The 24,935-nt window shown below is 38.3% G+C and overlaps 1 protein-coding gene across 5 annotated transcripts in view; it reads right to left on the minus strand.

Annotated features, from left to right (window-relative positions):
• col12a1b (collagen, type XII, alpha 1b) overlaps positions 1–24,935 on the minus strand; it is a 75,068-nt gene that overhangs the window by 25,104 nt on the left and 25,029 nt on the right. For 3 of the 5 annotated variants that reach the window (XM_058756252.1, XM_058756254.1, XM_058756249.1), the window contains 38 exons: positions 24,560–24,724; positions 24,196–24,342; positions 23,623–23,765; positions 22,324–22,453; positions 21,387–21,532; positions 20,313–20,442; positions 20,070–20,206; positions 17,396–17,525; positions 16,830–16,969; positions 16,299–16,431; positions 15,820–15,840; positions 14,842–14,981; positions 13,898–14,027; positions 13,537–13,685; positions 13,257–13,386; positions 12,813–12,952; positions 12,136–12,265; positions 11,911–12,050; positions 11,352–11,481; positions 11,101–11,240; positions 10,689–10,818; positions 10,445–10,584; positions 10,228–10,360; positions 9,979–10,118; positions 9,763–9,892; positions 9,544–9,683; positions 9,328–9,457; positions 8,405–8,547; positions 6,849–6,978; positions 6,583–6,725; positions 6,242–6,371; positions 3,546–3,665; positions 3,301–3,447; positions 3,084–3,200; positions 1,987–2,139; positions 1,819–1,893; positions 866–1,005; positions 620–743 (listed from right to left, as the gene is read on the minus strand). In XM_058756252.1, coding sequence (XP_058612235.1) covers positions 620–743; positions 866–1,005; positions 1,819–1,893; positions 1,987–2,139; positions 3,084–3,200; positions 3,301–3,447; positions 3,546–3,665; positions 6,242–6,371; positions 6,583–6,725; positions 6,849–6,978; positions 8,405–8,547; positions 9,328–9,457; positions 9,544–9,683; positions 9,763–9,892; positions 9,979–10,118; positions 10,228–10,360; positions 10,445–10,584; positions 10,689–10,818; positions 11,101–11,240; positions 11,352–11,481; positions 11,911–12,050; positions 12,136–12,265; positions 12,813–12,952; positions 13,257–13,386; positions 13,537–13,685; positions 13,898–14,027; positions 14,842–14,981; positions 15,820–15,840; positions 16,299–16,431; positions 16,830–16,969; positions 17,396–17,525; positions 20,070–20,206; positions 20,313–20,442; positions 21,387–21,532; positions 22,324–22,453; positions 23,623–23,765; positions 24,196–24,342; positions 24,560–24,724 — 5,016 coding nt within the window. The remainder of the gene's footprint in view (positions 1–619; positions 744–865; positions 1,006–1,818; positions 1,894–1,986; positions 2,140–3,083; positions 3,201–3,300; positions 3,448–3,545; positions 3,666–6,241; positions 6,372–6,582; positions 6,726–6,848; positions 6,979–8,404; positions 8,548–9,327; positions 9,458–9,543; positions 9,684–9,762; positions 9,893–9,978; positions 10,119–10,227; positions 10,361–10,444; positions 10,585–10,688; positions 10,819–11,100; positions 11,241–11,351; positions 11,482–11,910; positions 12,051–12,135; positions 12,266–12,812; positions 12,953–13,256; positions 13,387–13,536; positions 13,686–13,897; positions 14,028–14,841; positions 14,982–15,819; positions 15,841–16,298; positions 16,432–16,829; positions 16,970–17,395; positions 17,526–20,069; positions 20,207–20,312; positions 20,443–21,386; positions 21,533–22,323; positions 22,454–23,622; positions 23,766–24,195; positions 24,343–24,559; positions 24,725–24,935) is intronic. The other 2 variants (XM_058756250.1, XM_058756251.1) reach the window with 2 other exon arrangements.

Here is a 24,935-nt window from a genome sequence, read left to right on the forward strand (position 1 = left end):
GTTAAAAGAGAGGAAACATTAACAATACTCTTGACTCGTAAGTTTAACAAATATATCTCTGTCTATATTCCAGTCACTGCTAATTCTTCACAGTAAGCTTGGCCAAAATCTACTCAACATCAAGGAAAATGTTAAAATAAATAAAAGTAAAAAGAAATCAATAAATTATTTACATGTATACAATTATAAAAAGAAAAACAAATAATTTAAGATAAGATTAAAATAATATATATTATAAATAATAATACAAATTATAAAAACATACAGTATAATGGTTATTTTACTATGTATAAAAATTTATTTTAAAAATGTATATTAATTGTTTTTGGAATTAAGATTATTTTTGTAATGACAATAAGCAATACAATAAGCGTTACAAAACAATGAGCATACATCATAGGCACGTTTGCTGTACTAAACTTAAATGATGCTGATTATAATTAAAAAACTCAAAGTAAATAAAAAAGAACTATAAAATATTAAATAAAATATAACTTCTTTTTTTCTTATTTTTGGGGTGAAATACGACCCAGACATTTCTTGAAAGATTCACCAAATAACTTTTTGAGGAAAGTGTATTTACATGAAAAGGGCTGTGTCAGGTTTGTTTGAGTGATACCTGTCTTGGTGTTTCCTCCTCTGTAGCGGATGACCTTCAGAGCAGCAAGTGCAGTGCCTTTATCGTTATATGTGTTGAGTTTGAACTCTGTCTTTGCATCATCACTGTACTGCACGAATGAAACCTTTTGACACAAACATATTGCAATATAATTAAACAGTAACAATGATTCAGCAATGGAATATATCTCACCCAAAGATGACTGGATCGTCAAACTAGATTTTGCATTTCTCAAAGTCGCAATACCTGCATTCCCGATGGGCTGATGACGTCAAAGGCACCAACGACACTGAAGATAAACTGGACCACTTTGCTAAAACTATCATCTCCGATACTCCAGGAGCCATCGATGAGGAAAACCACGTCTGCCTTTGCTCCTTTGCATACTGAGAACACAAAAACAACTATGAACTGCAGCACGCAAGAACAGCTCTTGTTTCTAATTAAACTTTTACACAAGAGCGGAAAAAGGGTAATGAAATCTCACTAACAAACACAATCAATGAAAAAAACTATCCAATGAACCTCCATGTTGTAATTACTGTCATAACTGGTCACACTTTCTTGAGAAATTATGCAAGAATGAAGTACATATGAAATCCCTAAGGTCTAAAAAGGAACTAATTAATGGTATATTTTTCAATCACACAATTGGCAGCTACATGGTCCTCTCCACGTCATCAAGCAATGTTCTCAGCTTTTCGAAAAATGTCTCTCCTAAATTTATAATCCTAGGTGGATTAGTCCACGTCTTTCTGTACTTAAATCCAGCTGACTCCTCTGGAGTGGAAACCATTGCATATTGAAGTATTTGGCCACTTGTAGGCTTCTCGTGTGATGAATAAACAGGTTTTGAGAGTGGTCCAGCATGAATTTAGGAATCTTTTTTTTATGAATTGAAGATAAAAAGAAAGAATCCGGATTTTATTAGCAGAAGGATTTTCTCCAAGGCTTTAAAACTGATATTAATTTGATCCAAACTCATTCCAAAGAAGCAGATCTACAGCATGTTTGCAATGCATGTATCCATAAAAGCTCTGGACATTTTATTCTACTGTTTCCAAACCGCTCTTTGCAATCTAATTACAAACGCGAATTTTACATTGCTGCTTGCCAGTGGAAACCTTCTGCCACAAAAACTGAAAATCAACATGATAAATGAAATATGTGTTTCTTAAGCAGCGGCTGAAGGCCCTTACCCGCCCAGCCGGGTGGAATTGTGGGTGGTGGAGGGGGAGTGGGTGGTTTTGTTGGCACAGGTGTGGGTTTAACACCTAGAGGAACCAAAAGAAGTCAGAAAGCATCATTGTAAAAAATTCAGCAGGCGGATGAATATCTGCTAATTTCGGGATACAGCCTGAACTCACGGGTGCGTTCTCTGGTACTGACTCCGGGCCCCTCTAGATTGGGTGTCTGGACAAACACAGTGGCGTTGTAGAGGGAGTCTGGACTCAAACCTTCGAAACAGTACTGACTCTGGCCTGCAGTGATGGTGATCTCCTGCTGACCTTTAGCTGCCGCTGCAAACAGATCAAACAATAGTACCTCCATATCAAAACATACTACAGTATTTAGTATTCTATGGTGTTTCATTGCACTTTGTCCAAGTAAATAATCTAGACAAATTAAAACAGTTAAAAGCAGGGTGCTTTGCTGTAGTTTCCAAAACAGAAACCAAAAACAATTGGATACATAGCAGGGTTATTATAGTTAACTGAAAACTAACCATTAAAAAAAAAAAAAAAACAGATCGTTATTTAAAATAAATGACATATCATATAAAATGTTTAATTTCAGCTGATGTTTTAAATAAAAACATTTCTCATTTTAATTTAACTTCATTTTAACTTGATGTGAACTAAAGTAAAACTAAACAAAAACTGAAATAAAAACTTTATAGACATATATAAAAAATAAATTATTTCAAATGACAAAAACACACAACAAAATTGTGTGCTTTAACCAAAAATTTAAATTTAATTTAAAATTAAAACAGAAAATATACAAATTCAAAATTTTTATAAAAATCTATAATATAATCTCAATGAGACTAAAATAACAGTGTTATATACTACCATTCAAAAGTTTGGGGTCTGTGAGATTTTTTTAATGTAATTTCTTAAGTCTCTTTTGCTCAGCACTTAATACAGTAAAAACAACAATATTGTTAAATATTATTACAATTTCTAATAATGATTTTCTATTTGAATGTATTTTAAAATATAATTTGTTTTTGTGATGAACTGCTGAATTGTTTGAATACATTTGTGCTGCTTAATATTTTTGTGGAAACTGTGATACATTATGAAGTCTCCACTGTCGCTTTTAATCAATTTAATGCATCTTTTCCTTTCTAAATATAAAAAATTAATTAATTAAAACCATCTGACTGACCTCAAACATTTGACTGGAAGTGCATACATAATGAAAGACAGTAAATGAAAGTATCCTGAGTTTGACTCACCGTCCAGAGGGTTCAGCTTGATTCTGTATGAAGTAGCGGCACGGTGAGGCGTCCATCTGATGCAGAACCTGTCGTAGCCAACATCGTATGTCTCCAGGTTGGTCACATTGAGGTACACTGAAAAGTCAAGACAGAAATGTTGCGCTCAAATTACAAATCTTGCTGAGTAGCATTAAACCAGCAATGCACAAATATATCTAAACATCTGAAAGCATACAAGTTGTTCCTTGTCCCGTGAGAGGTTTGCTGACACCGCCATCGTATTGGGCGTACACCTGAACATCATACGTTGTGCCGGGAAGCAGGTTATGTAGGGTATAGCTGGTGACGTCACCAACAAACACCTCCAAAGACTCATCTTTATCTGAAGGAAGAATGGCAAAAACACATTTAAGGAAACAGGGTTTTAAAACAGATTTTAAACAGCATGCAGTGATCTCACACTACTGCAGTATTTGGTACCTGTTGGTTGATAAACTAGTTTGTAGCCCATGACCGGAGCTGGAGCTGGATCCCAGGACACACGGAAGCGTGTGTACCACTCGTCTGAGACACGCAGGTTCTGAGGTGCCAACAGGCCGACTGAACATAAGATCCAAAGTAAGTAAGACTTGTGGTTAAAAACCTTATAACAAGAATTACACAGATGTACAGTAATGTTTTAGTTGTGCTGAGCTGTTGCTGGTAGCTGAAGGATGTTCTGGATTCTAGCCCATGCTAACTTGCAGATTTAATGCAAGCTTATGCCAACGCAAACACAGTTTTCCAAACTCTCCACCATGCCCTACCAGCAATTAATTACTCATATTCTCCTTTAACACTTAAGAATGTCTTAGGGTTGAGAGTTGCAGTTTTGGGGAAGTTACTTGTACTTACTACTTATTATCTTTAACTACAATTAAAACTAAAACTATTAAATCAAGTTTTTAACCAAAAAAAAAAAAAAAAAAAAAAAAAAAATTATATATAATAATAATAATAATAATAATAATACATTTTATTTAAGGCGCCTTTCAAATCACTCAAGGTCACCGTACATCAGGGAGCAATAAATAAAACAACAATAAATAGCAACAATATCAATGAACCATAAAAAGAAAAACAGCAGTTTCCAAAAAAATAAATAAATAAATCAGATTTGAGTGCAGAAAGTAATCATGTAGGATAAGCTATTCTGAATAAGCGAGTTTTGAGTTTAGCTTTGAATTGGGATAACGAGTCAAAAATGTGGATGGTAGCTGGGAGGGAATTGCAAAGGCGAGGAGCAGCACGGCTAAAGGCTCTATGACCCATGGTGGTTAAACGAGCCGTGGGTACAAACTGTGTACGATTGGAAAGGTATGAAGTAAACCAAGTGAGAGGAATACCAGAAATACCAATAGCAGATAAACGGTTTAACAAGATATTGTGTGAAATGGTATCAAAAGCTGCACTCAAATCAAGCAAAACAAGAATAGATAAGGACCCACCATCAGCAGCCATTAACAGATAATTAGTTACTCTCACCAAGGCTGTTTCTGTACTATGCTTGGGGTGAAATCCTGACTGAAAACACTCATATAAGTTGTTATTACTAAGGTGAGCTTGAACCTGTGCTGCAACTGCTTTTTCAAGTATTTTCAAAATAAAAGGAAGATTTGAGATGGGACGGAAGTTATCTAAATTGTTAGGGTCTGCACCAGGTTTTTTGAGCATTGGGGTTATAGCAGCTATTTTAAAAGATGATGGAACAGTGCCAGAGCTAAGGGAAGTATGAACAATACGAGTTATAAGAGGAGAAAGAGAAGGAAGACAGTCTTTTACCAGGTGAGTTGGTATGGGATCAAGTAAGCATGAGGAAGAATTAGATTTGTAAATAAGATTAGAAATTTCAAATTCAGATGGCAGGGTAAAAGAACAGAAAAGAGTAAGAGGGGAATCGATTGAAATGCTACATAATGAATTACAATATGGGTTAGCCGGAGAGGCCAACTGTTGGTGGATAGCAGTTATTTTGTTACTAAAAAAAGACATGAATTCAACACATCGAGCAGTGCAGTACAGGTGTGCAGGAAGGCTGTCAGGTGGTTTCAGTATACGATTTACAGTGGAGAACAAAGCTGTAGTATTACAATCTCCAGATTCAATTAAATGTGAATAAAACTCATATTTGGCAGCAGAAAGAGCATCTTTATGAAGATGAACATGTTCGTTATACAGCTCTCTATGTACCATAAGTCCAGTTCGTTTATAAAGGCGTTCCAAACGCCGCCCACAAGTTTTTAGCTGGCGAAGTTCAGGAGTAAACCAGGGCGCAGAGTTAATGAAAGATACAGTCCGAGTTTTAAGAGGTGCAAAAGTTGTCGTAAGAGCTGTTGTAATTCAGAATTATAAAAAGAGACCAGATCATCAGAGGAAGAGAGATGGTCACTGTATGAATATATGAATATAAATGAAAATAAGAATCCTGAAGAAAGCTGAAGTACTAAAATGAACTATTAAATAAAAATAAAATGAACTATTAAATAAAAAATAAAACAATTTTTTTTTAAATAAATAACTCTAAAAACAACTAAATTAAAATAAAAAACAATATCTAAATAGCAATATTTAAAACTAATGACAAAAATGCCATTAAAATTGAAAATGAAAATATAAAAATAAATGCTAATTCAAAATATAAATAACAACAATAATAGCAAATAAATAATACTAAAATAACTTATATTATACTTATAATTAAGATACTTATCATTTAAAGTAGCACAATTTTTATAAAAACAGCTCAAAGAATGTCACGCTATTTAAAAATGCATTAAACAAGTAATGTTGCAACTTTTAGGTAGTTACTCCAAAACATACTAGCTGCATTCCAAATGACACACTATACACTATGCACTAATACACTATGTACTCAACCATGTAGTGTATGAATTATATAAGGTTATCTTGTCATTCATAATAGGAGTCTGAGAGCCACTGGTGGGTTTTTAAAGTGCACTTTGTTTTTTTAATTTTCATTGTGAACACATAGCTCACATTATTAATACTACAAAACATCATGGAATAATACATAAGTACGATTTGGGATGCGATTTGTATAGCAATCACAGAAAAAGCATCCAAAGGTGAGAAATCAAAGCAGTGCATGTTTTGCGAGAGCAGTTCGTGTGACTTACGTGTTCTTCCATTTCCATTTAGGGATCCGCCAGGTCCCTCAGGATAAACTGCCGTAACTGTGATGTTGTACGGGGTGTCAGGAAGCAGATTTTGAAGCATAGCGTTATTTCTGTTGCCGGGAACAACAGTCTGCAGAGAAAACCATCAGATTTTTTGCTGAATAACCACAGCCAATTATCAATTGAGACTTTGGTTTATTCAGAATAATGTGCACTGATGAATCATGAACAGTTTGTTTATGTTCACTTCGTGTTGTAGACCTAAATGTAGTGCAGATAGAAAGTATCCTTAAATGAAAAGTATTGAAGGAGTGAATAACTAAATATATACTTTTACTCACAAATTCTGTGATGGGATCTCCCGTCAATGGAGCATACGCGATCTTATATTGTTGTACGGGACCCTCAGCGTGATCCCAGCCAATGCTAATCGTGCTTGTGGTGGTTTCGAAGACCCTCATGTTCCTGGGACCAGCTCGTGGTACTGCAAAAAAGAAATAAATATATGCATGTATTAATTCACAATGAGATCTATAACATGCATTTAATAAACAGAGAGAATTTCCATTTCGTGCCATAAAGCACCATTTTTAAAGATGTAGCTCACATGTTTTTCCTTTTCCGTCAATTCCTGGGCCTTCTCCATCAGCATATACCGCCATCACATTCACAGAGTACGGTGTATCCGGGACGAGCTGATCCAGGAAAGCACTGTTGATGTTGCCAGGAACGAGAACCTGTGGAGAAGACCATCATTTAGATAACACAAAGACAAGTATATTCACAAATATCCACTGTATGACAACCCAGCACAGACGTTACGAATCTGGCAAAGCGAATATACATAATGACGTCACCGTTAAGCCCCTGTTTAGATTAGCGGAGCTAGATAACATTTCCAAATAGATATGTAATGCAAACAGATGTGCTCATGGGGTTAAATGCTACATAAATACTGTCGGATCAGCGTAATTGCCCCCGGGGAGCGGCAGGAGCCGAAGAGAGACTGGATTCGGGGGTGACGGGGAAACCCCGTCAGCTACCTGTCAACACGCTGCAGGATTATCACCCCATCTGCTCATTTGTAGGCTTCACATCACCAATGGCAGCTGCATACTTTCCATACACCAACGCTTATGACAGAATCTGTTCTGGCACAAACTGATGGGTTTGACAAATATGGGTCAGCATGCAGGATATGAAAATTTCTCTTTTGTGTCCCAACTCGTTTTGTTTAGTTATGCAGGGAGACTTGAGAGCCTGAGAGACTCTATACAATTCTCTCTATGCCAAACACAACAAAAGCTGCCCAAAACCAAAAGTGTAGGTGCTAAACATCCTGAGTAATGACTTTAATTAATGACACAACTAACTTAAAATACCTTGACAGTAGCAAAAACAAAAACTAGTTTTCAGTTGTTCAATAACGAACTACTATGTCCATTTTGTAGCAGTGGATCTTAAATAAAAATACTACATTGCCAAGCAAGCCGAGGCAATAAACAGACACGTTATCCTAAAATATTCCCCTCTCTCTCTCTTTCTCTGAAGTAGTATTGGAAAGTCTAATTAATTTCAGTGAATCGATTCAGATGGTTTGTTGTACAAATGAACTTGTTCAAATAAATAGATTCGCAGATTCATATGAGTCATCCCTCAGTAGGGTTCACAAAAGCCATTTTACTTGCTGTAGTTTAATAAATATTTAGTTAAATACTGCAGTTTATCATTTTGTTTTCAATTCATTGTCTTTGTTTTGGGTTTATTAGCTGCATTTTGTGTAAATTTACGTGTTTGAGTTAATTGAGGTCCTTGTTGGTTTTTATTATATAGTCTAATAACTATCTGAAATGACGTGCCCCCTTTTACAGTTTTAATGCCGTTAGCTACTGTTTTTTATTTTTTGGTACTGGTTTTCTTTTAAAGTTGATGCTTGACTGCATTGATTGCATTCTGATTAGATAAGCTGTGTCCAAAATTGCTGAAAACCCTTCAACCAATATTTCATATGGTGTTCCTGTACCTCAATTGGCAGAGAATGATGCTAAATCACTGATTTTCAGGAAACACACATACATTTAATGTATATTAAACGTATTACTTGTGCATAAAAGTGTCCCTAAAATGCATAAAAGTATATAAGCAGAATAGTGCAACACTCACAGACTCAAGCGGTCGGATCCCACTCAGTGGGGCGTAGGTAACCCTGTACTGCTGCACCTGGCCCGAGGCGGGTTCCCAGCGCACATTCAGACTGTTGGGAGTTGGGTTGTAGACCTGGATATTCCGGGGTGGGACTCTTGGAACTGTGAAAGAGGGTGAGAGTGTGTTGAGTAGGAAGCCACAAAACAGCAGAGTGAGAACAAGGAATTTACAGAATAGCGGAGGAAGTCGAACAGCTCACAGAAGCGTTTTAACAGGAGGAAGCTCAGTAAAGTTCAGGAATGAATGCTGAGCAAAGCATTCGACAGCGGTGCAGACGGATTTTATGGTGAGAAAGTGCCAAAAAGGAAAGGCAGGTGGTGGGGGGCATTTAGGGTTGTTGCTAAAACTGCTTAGTACGCTTTTTAAACCGAAGCAGATGTGACTATTACTACAGAAATCTGTTAAAAACTCTCCATCATGAGTTCAAAGGATCCAGTTGCTTTTAGTGAAACTCACTAGCATAAATAAAAAAAAACTCAAGCATCCTAATCCTGTAGTTGTTGCTCTGTGTATACAATTTAGTAGTGTGCTAACATAAAACCCATTTTTAGCATTTATACAAACATGCATAAATTGCGTTGATTCTCCACAATGAGTTGTGAAGCATATAAAACCCAGTTGCTAGATTTTTCGAGTGGCTGCTTAGGGTGGTCAAAGTGTTTTCACTGCTGCTATGTAGTTGCTAGGGAGTTTTGGTGAAATGTTTGGTCCAAGTCTAAAAATAAGACTTTTTACTCTCTGTCCGACAAAAATCCTAAATCTGAAAACTAAGAAAAGCCATAGCACAGCTCTACTCAACAAGTCGCTCGATTTGATCACTTGGCAACTCACAATTTTTGTGCGATAGTAATAGTGATGCGTAACTGCCAAGTACAACTTACGTGTCTTTCCTTTTTCAGACTGTCGGAGACCCTCTCCCTCTGGATAAACAGGAACCACAGTCACTGTATAGACCGTGTCTGACAGAAGGTTCCTTAGGACTGTGTTGGTGGTGCCTCCAGAAACTTGCTCCTGTTGACGTTTGAAATTTAAATTTATTGAAGATCAGCTGCATGTCCGGAAAGACAGTTGAGCCTCTTCCGTAGATCAGCTCTTACCATGTCTTCAGCACCACCAGTTGCTGGGACGTAGAAGATTCGATACTGCCGGACGTTACCTTCAGCAGGCTCCCAGCGCACCTTCAACGAGCTGGTTGTGGGATCGGTGACCTGCAGGTTCTTTACTCCACCCAGAGGCTCTGAGAATTGCGAGAATTGAAATTAAGCATGCTACGTGCTAAGGGAGTAACATCCAAACTTGACATTGCAGGTACGCACTTGTTTTTCCATTCTCAGACTGTTTCTTTCCTTCGGCATCAGGATATACTGGTACTACAGTGACCCTGTATTCTGTGTCTGGTTGCAGGTTTCTCAGAATAGTATTGGTGGACATTCCCGATACTTGGGTCTGAAGAGTACATCAGTACAGCCACACAGTTAATTACAAGCAAACCAAATGGACAAACTCGACAAAAATGTCATTTATTTAATTACCATGCTTGAAGCACCACCGGCAACAGGCACATAGATGACGTTGTACTGACGAACATCTCCATCTGCAGGGTCCCAACGTACTCGCAAAGAGTTCACAGTTGGGTCTGTCACCTGGAGGTTCTTCACGCTTCCCATAGGTTCTGCGTTAATAAGACAGACATGTTGAGCTCAGACAATAAATAGGGATCCCTCATAGAGGCAGATGAGTTCTTCATCCCGAAATTGCAAGTTACAAACATCTTGACTCACTTGTCTTTCCATTTTCTGACTGACGTTTTCCTTCCACGTCATTTTCATACATAGGCAACAATGTGACCTTGTACACCGTGTTAGCATTGAGATTACGTAGGACGGTGCTTGTCGTGCCACCGGAAACTTGTTCCTGATCACAAAAACAAGAGATTTGGTCACATGATTTGGAATGTCCTTCATATAAACCATTAGAAGTTACCTCGTCACATCTTACCATCTTCTCACTGTCTCCAGGCTGCGGGACATAGAAAACCTTGTAATTGCGAGGATTTCCGTCAGCATGCTCCCATCGCACATTTAGGGTGCTGCTGGTGGGATCGGTAACCTGAAGGTTGCGAACTCCACCCAATGGTCCTGAAAAGCACAGATATGTGAACTTTAATACCATAGCCAGACATTTCGATTAGTGACCAATTTATTCAAAGGTGCACTATGGTATGTCTTCACAACGAACTCACTTGTTCTTCCATTCTCAGAAAGAGGTTTGCCTTCCATCTCATGATATACTGGCACCAAAGTCACAGTGTAGGTTGTGTCGGGCTCCAAGTTCTTCAGAACAGTGGAGGTTGTGGTTCCAGAGACTTGATCCTGCAAGTCAGCAGTGTTTCAATAAAAATATACAACCTGTAACTGCAACTCTAGAATGGAAAAATCTGCATTGATTGTAGAGCTTGGCAATGCTTTACAGGTGTAATTTGTATAACAAGCACATTTTGTGAAATTTACATATGGAAGAACAAATAATTTATATAATAAGTTCAAAACATCCATTTACAAGTGTCAAAACCAAATCAAAATAAGTGTACGAGTGACAACTGAAACTACAGTCTTGTTTGCTATTTCTGGAACATCCATGGAAATCATTCTCACCACTTCTTGATCTTGGCTTCCGGCGGCAATGTAAATGACAATGTATTCCCGCACATTGCCTTCAGCCGGCTCCCAGCGTACATTCAAGGTGCTGATAGTTGGATCTGTTACCTGTAGGTTCCTCACGCTCCCCAAAGGTTCTAAGGAGACAACAAAAGGGTCACTCAAGATTGACAAAATGTGTCCAAACCTTCTTCAGATACTTATATACAACTTCTCAGTGTGACTGAGGTCATTTTGGAGTCACTTACTAGTCTTTCCCTTCTGATTGAGTTGAGGTCCATCTCCTTCAGCGTACACTGGCAAAACAGTCACTGTGTACATGGTGTCTGGCAGGAGTTTACTCAGCACTAATGTTGTGGTGCTCTCAGACACTTGTTCCTGAAAGAATATAGAAAATGGAGCTTAGTACACTATATCTTCTTCAAACCCATTCCAACTAAGGAACCCTAGTTTGTTTTAACAAAGATTGGTTGCACAAGGTCTACCCATCCAAAGAGATAAAGAAAACTAAACTTGTAAAAGAAAACTGAACTCTCTCTTTGTAGCTTGCCAAACAGATTGTTTTCACAGTTTACTCCAGCTCCGTCTAAACATTGGTGCTCCCAGTTGTAAACTTTCCAGCAGGTTTTTCAGCATAATGAGAATTCAACTAGAGTTTCATTATATCACTCTCTCATCTCTGGTCCTCAAAGGAAGACTATGTCTATATACGTCTGTCTGCAAGCTATGCCATTAGATTCCAGAGAGATTTCCACTTTTGACATCAACACTGTATAAACACATTTTGAAATATTCAGATATTCCTACCATGAGCTTAGGTCCTCCGTTGGTGGGCACGTATAACACTTTGTATCCCTGCACGTTCCCGTCGGCGGCATCCCATGTGGCAGTGAGTGTTGTGAAGGTGGGATCAATGAGACGGAGATTTTGAACACCTCCAAGAGGCACTAGAGTGAGATAGACAATAGTTTTATAACGGAGATAGTGTGTCTGTGCATAGATACCTAAATAAGCTACAAGGCTGATACACACATGTCCTTCCATTCTCAGACTGGCGCCTGCCCTCTGTGGCGGGATACACTGGAACCACGGACACTGTGTATGGAGTATCAGGCTGCAGGTTTCTTAAAACAATAGACGTTTGGGCGCCAGGTACTTGTTCCTATTTACAACAATGGGAAAAATAACTTCAGTGATGTCTTAAGTGATGTCTTTATATAAAGTTTCTTTAGACACTTTCCAACTCCTGTACTACCAGTTGTAATGCTTTCTCTAGGTACTTTTGTTATGTGTATCTGTTTTGCATTTGCTGCTCTTTATGTTTGTTTGTTTGTTAATACTATCCATTTTCTATATTGTTATGTGTTACTATGTTGTTTCTTTGTATCTTTGCTATATCATGATATGCAACTGCAATCATTTTGTTGTTTCTGGACTGGGCAAATGTCTACTGTCCAACTCAATTGATTATCTGAGCTGTCTATCTGTGACTATGTGAAATGAATGTTCATTGTGTTACTGCTTATGTAAAGCTTCCTTGAGCCTGGGAAAGGCGCTATATAAATGAAACATATTAATATTTTACTTTTTTGCAATGAGACATTATTTTTATGACAATTAAGCACAAAAATAATTCTGTTTAAAAAAGTACTGTTTCAAATTTCTTATTTTTTCTTATGGAATAATAGTTGTGAGAAACAAAGCCACACCATAGCCTCAGTTCCTCCAGCTGCTGGGACGAAGAATATTTTGTACTGGCGCACAGCCCCGTCCGCGGGGTCCCATTTGACATTCAGAGAGGTCATGGTTGGGTCGGTGACCCTCAGATTCTTCACACCACCCAGAGCCCCTGTAAAGAAGATTTCCATTTTACTGTTTTGGCATTAAGTGTATGAAGCATAATCCAGATCGTACTTCCAGACTGGAGTTTGGACAGAGTGGTGCAATATGCATATTCACTCCTAAAAACAAACATTCTGGGTTTAAAAAAGAACCTCTTCTTAGAACCTTTGTTGGTTGTAAATTTAATCTCTACGGAAAAGAGAATCAAACAGAAACGTCAGATGGAGTCATTTAGTCACCTATTTTTCATTCTTAATCAGTGAAAGCAAGATATTGAGATTAAGACACCGAGGTTTCTGAGAGAAACTCACTTGTTTTTCCATTCTCAGACATTCTCTGGCCATCTCCCTCTGTGTAAACAGGAATTAAGGTCACAGTGTAAAGCGTGTCAGACTGAAGGCCTCTCAGAACTGTGCTGCTGGTGGTTCCTGATACCTGCTCCTGTTTTCATGAAAGAATATACAGTATTAGGCCTGTTTAAGTCAAAGAAACATTGCAAATCACTTCCACTTGAGGTCTGCAAATCAATATTCATGGTTGATCAGAACATCGAATTGTAGTTTACTCTTTAGTTGATTCTTGACGTCCTACCAGTCCTACCATGCTTTCGGCACCACCAGCCGCAGGTACGTAGACGACCTTATACTCCTTCACTTTTCCTTCCGCCGGCTCCCAACGAACATTCAATGTGGTCATGGTGGGGTTCAAAACCTGCAGGTTTCTCACTCCTCCTAAGGCTTCTACAGGAACACCACACACAGTGTTACATAATGCCATCTCATTTTCATTGCATAACATCTTATAATAATCTGACAAAACTCCAGATGTGAGCGAAAACCAAGATGTTTTATGGAATGCATCCTCCCTAAATGAGTTTATCATTGTTTTCGCTTCCCAAATGGAGTCGTAAAATACTTCAGGACGTTGAAAGGACTGCCTTGGAGCCACTTACTTGTTTTTCCTTGGCCGGAAATATCTTTACTTTCTCCGGTGCGATAGACGGCAGCCACAGTTATGGAATAAGGGGTGTTAGGGGTCAGCTTCTGAAGAATGACGCTGTTCTTCTTTCCACCAACTTGAACCTGATTGGAAAAGATGCCAATAGTTAGATTTGTTTTGGTGTTCATTGGTTTCCATGAAACGAGAACGGCACCCTTTCAAAAATAAGTGTGTTGAATATGGTGCAACAGCAAAAAACAACAAGAAATGGCACTCGCAACCCATTTTGCTTCCATGATCAAGAATTTCCTAGTAAAAAAGGTTATTTAATGTGAAATAAAACCCTAAAATAAAGCCTAAGTAGCTAGTTAACTACATTACACACATTTAAACAGTTACAAGAAAAAAAACTCTTTTACGAACATTTTACAAATATTGTTGGCTCTTTGACAAAATGCTTTTGTTCCTCTTTTGTATGTCTATTTGGATAAAACTGTGCACTAAACGCACATTACATAAATTAAAATTAAAATAAACATTAACCAATATTTTGCATGGACATGGCGATTTTAATAACTTTGGCACTAGTTTTTGTGTGACCAATCAGCATAATCCTGCATTAATAAACAAAATGGTGAAAGTGCCATTGTTCATTTCTAATACAGTTAAACAATTCCAAAACAAACATCTCAAGTGCATAGACATGAAATATATAACAGTAATGGTTTTGTTTTCTTGAGGCCTACATAACAGACATGTTGTGATGGTTTGCATCAGATGAGTCTGTTGGTAATGGCTTCCTGTCACAACGTTTTCATTTGCTTGCTGTAATGATTAACACACGGGCCTTGAACTTTCTTAAAACATATTCTACCACTCATCATTATAATTGAAAAATTACCCATGTCCTGCTTCAAAACATCTCATTGGAGGGGGAATGGAGACAGCTGAACTTACAGACAGCAGTTTTCCACCCGCGAGGGGTTGGTAGGTGATTTTGTAGTTCTGGACGGGGCCTGTCGCATGGTCCCATTTCACGGTTAGAGTTGTAGTGGTGGCGTTGAAAACCTGGAGGTTTTGCGGTGGTCCAGTGGGCACTGGGAGCATACAGAAAGGTTGATCAGCAAAATCTGGCTTTGGAACTGTAGCTAAAACTATTGGGGATGGGAATCAAGAGGAATTTAAAGATTCTGGTTCTGATTCCACTTGATGAATCCAGTTCCTTAACAGTTCTTTTAGGGTTTTTGAAGAAATTACGAATTGTATATTTAACAAAAAACTACTATTTGGGCAAGATATTCTAATGTTTCCTTTATTATTAAAGCAGAATTTATACAACTAAACTCCAATTGTTAATCCAAATGTTAACTAAACATACCATATGAAGACACAGCCAGTAATCAGACAACAAATCAGTTAGTAATTATCTCAACATCGAATCAGTCAGTAATTAACTCAACAACGAATCTTTAAGTTGATTCAAACTCATAACCTATGAATTTTTGGTCTTTTTGACTGATTCATTAAAAAGAACCGATTCATTCACGAATGGAACCAAAGATCATAAAAATCCTTCAATTCTAGATTTTTTTTTTTTTTTTAAATTGGTTATTGCTTCCCATCCCTAGTCATTATGCTGGTTACATGTGCATCATGGGTCAATCCTGAAAGGAGGATGGAGGTGCATGGGTTTTTGCAACAAAAACAATGCAGTCGGGCATGTTATGCATGCGCATTTATGACTGACGACAGATGACAATGATGACAAAATGATAGCGATGAAATGGCAATGATGAATGATGATGGACAAATGATGGTGGATGAGTTTCTGGTGAAACACAAAAATGCACATGCAATTCGTCATCTTGCTTCTTTCATCATCCTCATTAGCATTTACATTAACAATTACATTTTCTCTCATTGGATACAACATACCGGGTGTAATGACCTTTGACACTAGAAAAAGATAAACAACACGTTATTTTATTGTATAGTCAACAGCTGTAACATTTTAACTAAAGAAAAACAAAAGTTTAAATACTGTATGTGTACACTTTTAAGTAATATTATTTTCTGCGTCACTGCAATATGTCTCCATCATACTTATCAGTAGGAAATTGTTTGGCATCTTTAATCATCTTGAATGTCAATTTAATATATTCTTGCTGAATAAAATTTATTACAAGACCTTACTAACCCTAACCTTTTGAACAGTAGTATATATGACCTTTTTTTGCATATAAAATTGTTAACATCTTTTTTTCTTGTCAAGAAAAAGGCAAATTTGTTGAGACAAAAGAAGCCGTTTTGAATTCCTTCATAAATAAACTGCTATTTATTCAGTTTTGTAAACTGATTCTGTCCCAGTACTCAAGAGTTAGTGTTCTACATGTGTGGTTGTGTGTTAGTCTCACATGTGCGTTGGCTCCCCATCAGATCCTCACTCTCCGACTCATCAGGGTAGATGGCCGTGACAGTGACGTCATATATTGTGTCTGGGTCTAAATCTGGCAAAACGTGGCTTGTCTCTTCACGATTCAGGATTTCCTACAAAAGACCAATTCCGGTGAGTCTCACATGTTATTTTAGAGAGTTCATTAAATTTGTAATGAGAATGTAATTTGATGTTGCTTTAAAATCAATTGCACACTCTTAAAAATAAAGGTTCTCTATTGGCATCAATGGTTCCATGAAGAACCTTTCCATTGATCGTAAGGTTATATTTAGTGAAACAAAACGATTCTTTTTAAGAACTGTTCACTAAAATGGTTCTTTGGTAATCCCAAAAATGGTTCTATGGAATCAAAGCAAAACCCCCTTTTGAAAGCTTTATTTTTAAGAGTGAGAGCGAATAGGGGTTGCAACTCCAAAGTCTTTGGTTGATTTGGATTAAAGCGTCTTTCAAATGAATGAATGTGAATGAATGAAAGAATGAATGAACGTACGTATTTGAAGTTGTTCTCGCCCTGCTTGGTCCAACCGACGCGGTACAGTTCAACGTCTGGTGCTCCATGCTCCCATGTGGCCTTGAATGAAGTCTGGCCCACCTCAGAAAACCTCAAATTCTTGGGAGCAGGAACCACATCTGAATGTTAACAGAGAAAGTATGTGAAATATAGAAACTGGTCTGAACAGGGGAACTGTGAACCATATAAACTGACAAGTTGGAGCAAGTGAATGTGTTCCTGTGTAAAAGGAAGTGGTTTGTTTGTCAGCGGACTTGCAGATCAGCTGGGACTGATGAAGGATTTTACCCTTGGGACTGATAAAGTAAAGCCATGAACACATAAACGTGGCTTGGGTAAGGGTGGCGTCACACATGGCGCTCATTATCCAGACAGGGAGCTTGAAAGACCTGCTGAAATTGCAGGTCTTGTAGCCAGCAAGTCACATAGTTCAACACCAACGTAGCAAACAAAACCCGGCAGCCGTGAAGTAATTGCTGCTGCCAAACCAACATCATCGGTCAATTGGTGTCATCTTGAAGAATCAGTGAGGATTATAGACTCACCAGTTATTGCGCTGCCAAGCATGGGATTTGCTGGACCCTCATCATAGACGGGAGTGACGGCAACATCATACTCCGTCTGAGAACGGAGGCTGGTGAGAACCAGAGTGGTGATGTCACCGTTGACCTCAACCTGTCAAACAGCAACGTCAACATTAACATTAACACATATCAAGGGAAAAGGAATAACAGATGCTTTTGACAGGCCAACTCGCCTTGTCTCCATTCCTTACACAAGGACTGAAATCGGTGTTGGTGCAACAGAGTGAAAACTGATTTGTTTTATTTATTTATTTTTTTGAACAGAACTTTTACAACAAGGACACCACCAAACTAGATCTTCTGAGGACAATGCTTGCCTCTGCAAAACTCATTGACATTATTCTGGGTTGTTGTCAGGGTGTTGTTATGTGGTTGCTAAGGTTTTCAGATTTTTCTCAGCGTATTACTTGTTCTTAGTGGTTGCTTATTGGCTCAAGTCTCTGATATTCTGTGCCTGATTGCATGAAAACCCTTAAGTGATCTGACTATCCTTAATCCTTAAAATTATATTTTGTCCTGAATCTTTGTTAATACTCTCACTGACTTCACCCATGCTGTAAGTTGTCTTGATAATAAACAAATCATATCATAGTTTTAATATTTACAATACCTTATTTTGATGACTAAAATGTGCCTTGGTTCTTTCCCCCCCTCAATTAACATGAAATCAGCGGATGATTTAAGGGGCCTGTTTTGAACATTTATTGTTTTTAGGGTGTAATGGTTACTAAAGATGCATACAATGCATACAGTAACAGAACTTAAGGACACACTTAAGCACTTAGGGAGATATACTTAAAGATGATCTTAAGGTACCTTTAGTGGACTCTTTAGGACCCAAGAGTTTGCTTAACCTTTTAACTTGGGCCCTATTCACACTAGTGCGTTTTCGTTTTAAAGCGGCGTTTTAAAATGAAAACGATCCTCGTCTACACTGGAGTTTTCATTGCGTTTCTGAAACGATCTCTGTCTACACTACACAACCAAAAACACATGTCACATGACCATTCATGCAGGTACAACCATAGATATGTATAGGTAGATTCACTATTATTTAGATGGTAGACATGTTTGGAGCAGTCGAATGAGGAATCTACCCGTACATATCTATGGGTACAACAATGAGCACGATGTTATTGTTTACACAGTCGTCAAGGATAAGCAGAGAGAATGTGGGCAGCCACGCCATCGTTTTCAAAAGTCTCCGTTTTGGTCCGTTTACACTGAAACGCAACCCCGGAGTTTTCAGACTAAAATGGGGTCTGCAGTGTTTTCAAAAGTTTCCGTTTTCAAGGGTCAAAAACGCCGGAGTAGTGTAAACGACAGACGTAACCGTAGCAAAACATGATGCGTTTTAAAATGAAAATGCACTAGAGTAAATGGGACCTAAAGGGCTTTTCTTAACCTAAGGGCCTTGAGATATCCCTCCTTTTTTCCTTTGTTATTTTTTTATTGCACACCAGTCAAAAACCATGATCAAAGTCTGATCACTTGGTGAAGTAACAACACATCTTTCCTAAACAAAACACATGATTTGATGAATCATGCACATCATACTTAAATCCCCAAGTATGATAAACAGCAATAGCGATGTTTTGCTTTGTATGGATCCAAAGATGGATTCAGAGTTCGGCTTAGTGAATCAGGTCATTTTAACCTCGTTCCAGAGTACGTCCAAGAAGAGATAAACAACGGTCTGCATCCTATCAACAAGTTTGCTTGGACGTGACCTTTCGGACCTCCTCAAATAGTTCCACTGGTTCATCTCAGAAGATCTTTAAAGATAAAAGACTCCTCTTGGAAAAAAACTGCAGTACTCCGGAAATATCCATAAAGGCATCACTGCAGGGAGACAGGAAGGCATGGGGGAGCCAAATCCCTGCCATCTAACTAGGGTTAGTTCATGAGTACTTCACAGTGAGGTTAATATGGAGTCTTAGTCTTAGCTAATGAACCCTTCGTAAGCAAAACCTTCTCTACAATAACCTCTGACCAAATAGCCAATGTTTTTCTCACATCGTCTGAATAGCTCAGGCTTTTTCTCAACTGTAAACTTTCCATCACAGTAAGATGTTTAAACTAACAGTTTTAACTGCAAGCAAAAATCTTTGACACATTTAAATGGTACATTTTGGTGAGATTTTGTAATGTTTTTGAAAAAATCTCTTATGCTCACGAAAGCTGAATTTCTTTGATCAAAAATACAGTAAAACAGTAATATTGTGAATTATTTTTGCAATGTAAAAGAACTGTTTTCTATGTGAATATATTTCAAAATGTAATTTAGTGCTGTGATCAAAGTTGAATTTTCACATGATCCTTCAGAAATCATTCTAATATGCTGATTTGCTGCTCAAGAAACATTTATTATTAGAAAAACAGTTGTGCTGCTTAATATTTTTGTGGAAACCATAATATTTTTTTTTTTTTCAGGATTCTTCGATGAATTGAGAAGAACAGAACAGAAAATAATAGTATTTCTTTGAAATCCTTGGTGAATAAAGTATTAATTTCTTTCTTTTCTCAATTAGAATCAGTTTATGGGACATTTTAGTGATTTAGAATTTGGTGAGTTTCGAGTATTGAGTCTTCGATTTTGATGATCCCTGCTGTGTGAATTACACATTTTGATCACCTCTTTCAGATCTCCATCCTCTCGCTTGTAGGTGATGATGTACTTCCTGACGTTCCCAGGAGCTGCATCCCAGGTGAGACGCATGGAGCTGTGAGTCACTTCTGAGATTCTCAGCTCACCCGCTGGAGGCAGAGGCACTAAGAGAGAAACAGATGCATTTAATTTGATATTTCTAAAAACATATACTACGTATTAACAATAACAGATTGAAACCATCTGAAAATAAGGAGAAGACTAGCGTACGAGTGACTCCTCTGTCGATGAGTGGTTCGCTGGCTGCCTCCCCGTGTAGGGCGAACAGGGAGATCGAATACGCTGTGTTTGGAAGCAGCTGCAATAGCTGGACATCATTCACATCTGCACCAACTCGCATCTGCAGGAGGGAGGGATGTTAAGAGGACGGACATTTGCGAAGCAATGGCCCAGCGAGACAAGACTTGTTATGAGGAACACCTGGCATAAACACACTCCCGGTTGTTAAGGTATGTCTCCTCCAGACTAAATCAGATCAGCCTGATCTCCTGGGATGATGGTTGTGACTTTTCCAAAAAAATACAGAGCATTTGTTGATATTTGGGTACTATTATGTACATGACTTCAGGGAGGAAACGGATCCAGAACAGGCAGCATTAACTCGTTTTTGCCAAAAGCTTGTGTGTTGGGCGAGTCTGCATTTTGTAGACCCCCTAAAGGGAAATTTTATTGTTCAGAGGTCACTCTTTCATTGCTCAGGAGACCAAATGGAGTTTTTGGTTAAGCCTAATTTAATGATCAACTTGGTCTCAGATGTCTCCTTATTCCTAAGGTGAAATGAATAATAGTTGATGTACAGTTCAAGAAGGGTGTAGAGCTATGAAATGTGGATAGAAGATCAAATGGTTTGTTTTCAGAGGAATTTGAGAAATGCTCAAATAAAATAAAAATGACAATAGCACATAAATTCACTAAAACTTAAACTAAAATGTATATGAAAATTGTAAATATAAAAATAAAAGCTGATCATTCAAAATATGACTATAGTTCTATAATATATAATTTACTACAAAATAAAAAATACTAAAATAACTCTGTTTGTCAGATTATAGATTTGAAATGGTTGAGGAATATTTCATATTGCTCTCATTTGTGATTTTCTTTCCTATGTGCCTGTGCAGCATTGTAAAACAGTTGTTCCCTGCCTAGACCATCTGGCTATGCTAAGGGAGCTGCTGGCAGAGGTAGGTTTACTTTGCCTTGAGGTTTAATAAAGCAGAGGTGGAAATTTTGAGAGATCGTCTGGAGGGTGTTCTGGAAGGCGTCAGTGCGACAGGCACTCACCTCCATCTTTCCAGAGGGCATGCTGGCGTTGATGGCGTTGTAGTTCAGCAAGTACCCGCTGGCTCCGCTCACTAGCTCCCATCTGACCCGCATGGACGTTATGGCCTCGTCATACACGGTCATGCTGGTGACAGCAGGTAGGGGCACTGTGGAAACCCAAAAGAGGGAAAACTTTGATCTAAAATACAGCTTTATAAGAAAGAAAAAGAATAGTAAAAAGTTGTGATTTCTCATCAACGTTCACACTTTGGTCAAACATGAGCATTAAATGACCATAAAGCTAAAGCCACAATGACCACGGGAGATTATTGCATCCAAGTGGCTCATGACAAAACGATAAGGCCCTCTTTACAATGGGATAAGGCCTTGTAATGTTGATCATAAACATTATAGTGAGAAATGTAAAAAAAGACTTAAGCAAACTATAAAGTGAGAATAGCCAATTAAGATGTTCTGTTTACTTTAAATCTGTAAAAATGATTCAAGTTTACTTTGTCCGTCCATAAGACCAAAACTAAGCTGTTGACGAGGGACCACTTCACAGATTTTACAGCTGCTTCGTATTTGGCGATGTGGAAGCCAGCATTAAATTTGTAAGTTATAGGAGCTGCAGTATTTCTTTGAGGTTTTATATTGGCTCTGCTCCAAAAAAATAAAAAAGTAGTCTACCTAAACTCATTTTCAGACATCATCAGCAAGCTCCTAACACGTATAGGATATACCAAATTCATTGCATCTATCGTTTGTGGATAAGGCAACTTTCATTCAAAAGTTTCAAATTCAATTTTCAGTTAGAATGTAGCTAGTAAGGTTTTGAATATAGGTCAGTATGCAAGGAAACAGCTCCAGTTTCCAGTGGTAGTGGTAAAGATATGGTAATGTAGCGAGTTTCATGTAGGACAACAAGTGCGATAAACAGCAAGAAAGGTTAACTTACATGTGGTTTCAGTTCCTTTCAAAGGCTCGCTGCTCTCCTCACCGATCACTCCATACACCCTGACAATATACTCGGTCATGGGCGTCAAGTTGATCAGGACAACTGTGTTCTCTTCGCCATCAACGAACATCTGTAAAACATCATCAGGGAGAGGTGATTGTCTGCAGAGAGGGGTATTACACAAGACGGAGAGTTGAAACGGGGAGGCATGTGGCCATCTGAAATCATCTCTCTGAAGTTGCAGGTTCTTAGAGGTTGGAATTCAGCGCGGGAACATGCAGGGCATGTTGTGAGATTTATGGGATCTAGTTCAGCCCATAATGATACGTGATACTTTTGAGCCATATAGACGGAGCGTATACATTAAAATAAAATATGACAAGCTGCATAGCTTTGAATGAACGTTATATGAAAGCTGTCCTGTTCTATAGAAGTTACAAAGATTACACAAGAGGTAGGCCTATGTGGAGATATGGAAATGAAATGTCAAATGTTGCTCTTCATCAAACTTGACTTTTATGGCAACTATGCAATGGGCATAAATGATATGCACATATAAATTCTGTTCCAAAAGTTAGTGAGCTGTCTACCTAGACAGCATTTTAAGGCATCATAAATGTACTTCCAATGCAGGAAAGTAGGAAAATGAATGCCTTCTACGACAACTTGTTTTGGCCAATTCTGAAGGCAGCATTGTGAAAGAGAAATCTCAGAAGGCATTGCAACAAGCTTAGCATAAAAAATACATGATAGACAAATTAAGTGAAATGCAGATTATACTTAAATATTTAATTCAATACTGAAAACTGGAGATAAAAAATAACTGCTATATATATTTAAGCTTATTGTAGTATTGTGTCATAAACTCTACCAGAAATCAATTGTGAGTCTTTCCATCTGAATGCAGTGCCTTGTTGTTTCTTCATAACAGTCACAAAGTTGCTTTTTTCCGAAACCTTCACCCTCTCTGCTCCTCTCTGTTGGAATGAGCTGCAAACCTCCACCCAAACTGCTGAAACCATCACAACTTTCAAGAAATAGTTGCTGCTTATTTAGAGTGACCAAATAAGAGATTTGTGATGCTCTGTGATGATTTGGAGGTTGCTTTATAAGGCAGCTCACTACACAGCCAGCAGGCACCAGAAGGTAGCCTCACCAGGTTTTGGCACAGAGCTACCAAATGAATTTTTGCACAAGATGCTAGCAAATGAAAGTGCCATACATTCCAAAAGTCTGTAAGTATGCATGCATTTCCATTTGAACAGGAGCTGGATATATGCGGGGTTTTTTAACGCTCACCACTTCAGTCTTTCCTCCTGCGACAGGGACGTACTCTATACGAAACTTCTCCACTGGCTCGTCGGGTGGTATCCAGGTAGCACGGAAGGAGTAGTGTGTGACCTCTGAAGTCACCAGGTCAGTGGGCGTCCCTGGGCCGCCGCCTGGTTCATAGAAATCAATGGGAAAATATGAGCAGTGGGGATCAACGGCTCTCAAATCAGTTTACAGTCAGACTGTAAATCTTCCTCAGGCCTATTAGCTTCTTGCAAAAGGTTAAATGGGTTATATATCACAAGTTTCATGGTTCTGTAAATCACTGCTATCCCCCAAGGAGGACCGGAGTGCAACCTACAGTTTTTCCTCACAGTCCTTTCAGCGAGATTATTAGTAAAAAAAAAAAAAAGAACCGTCTGGGAAAACAAGAGTGCAAATCAAAAATGGATGGCAAGAGTTCAAGCAGTTCAGTTGAGCCAAGCTTTGGGAGTTCTTGGTTTTTTATTCTAGTCTGTAGAACAGATCCAGGACAGCTTTGTTTAGATTCATAGACCGTTTTGCATTCAAAACATACACTAGTCAAGTGCGTGACTGTACCTGGGCCTTTAACACTATTACAGAGGTTGACAGTGAGGTCATCCACGATGTCCAACAAGAAGGAGAAGTCGTTGACATTATACATGTGGATTTCATCAGGGTCGGTGGCAATGGATCGCAACTCATTTTCATCAGCATTTTTCACACCTAGGAGCCAAGAGGAGATAATTATTGAAAGATCTCAATTACTTCAGCTGGGTCAACGAGACGTAGATTATGCTGTAGTCTTGCCAAATGAAAAGCTGTGAGATATTTGGACACAGGAGAGCTCTGGGTTGAGTATCTCTTGCTAGCATGCAGACTTTCATTTTCCACTGAGACTGAATTGACGGAATGCCAAAAAGTCAAGAAGAAAAGAACTTACCGATGGCATAGAGCTCAATGCCCGAGTCACGCAGTCTCTGAGAATTCACTATAATCTCGTCCTGAGATTTGCCGTCGGTAACAAGGACGCCGATTTTACGAGAATCGGGTCTCATACCCACATTCGGTTTGAAGTTGTTCTGGAGGATGTAGTTCAAGGCCATACCTTTGGAAACAGAAGCTGCAGGTTGGTTTCATCTGATGGTCACAATTTTTCATTATTTCTAATGTGGATTGACCTTCATATGTTTCCTATAATCTATGGATCAAATCAAGCGTGATTTGGCCTGATTTGCTTCTTTTGATTCTCTGATTGGTGTAGATTTCTCTGCAGAATCATGGGTAATGTACTTTTTCACCAGGAATTCTACACAATT

The sequence above is a fragment of the Onychostoma macrolepis genome, chromosome 20, assembly GCF_012432095.1.
Source record: "Onychostoma macrolepis isolate SWU-2019 chromosome 20, ASM1243209v1, whole genome shotgun sequence".
Lineage (NCBI taxonomy): Eukaryota > Metazoa > Chordata > Actinopteri > Cypriniformes > Cyprinidae > Onychostoma > Onychostoma macrolepis.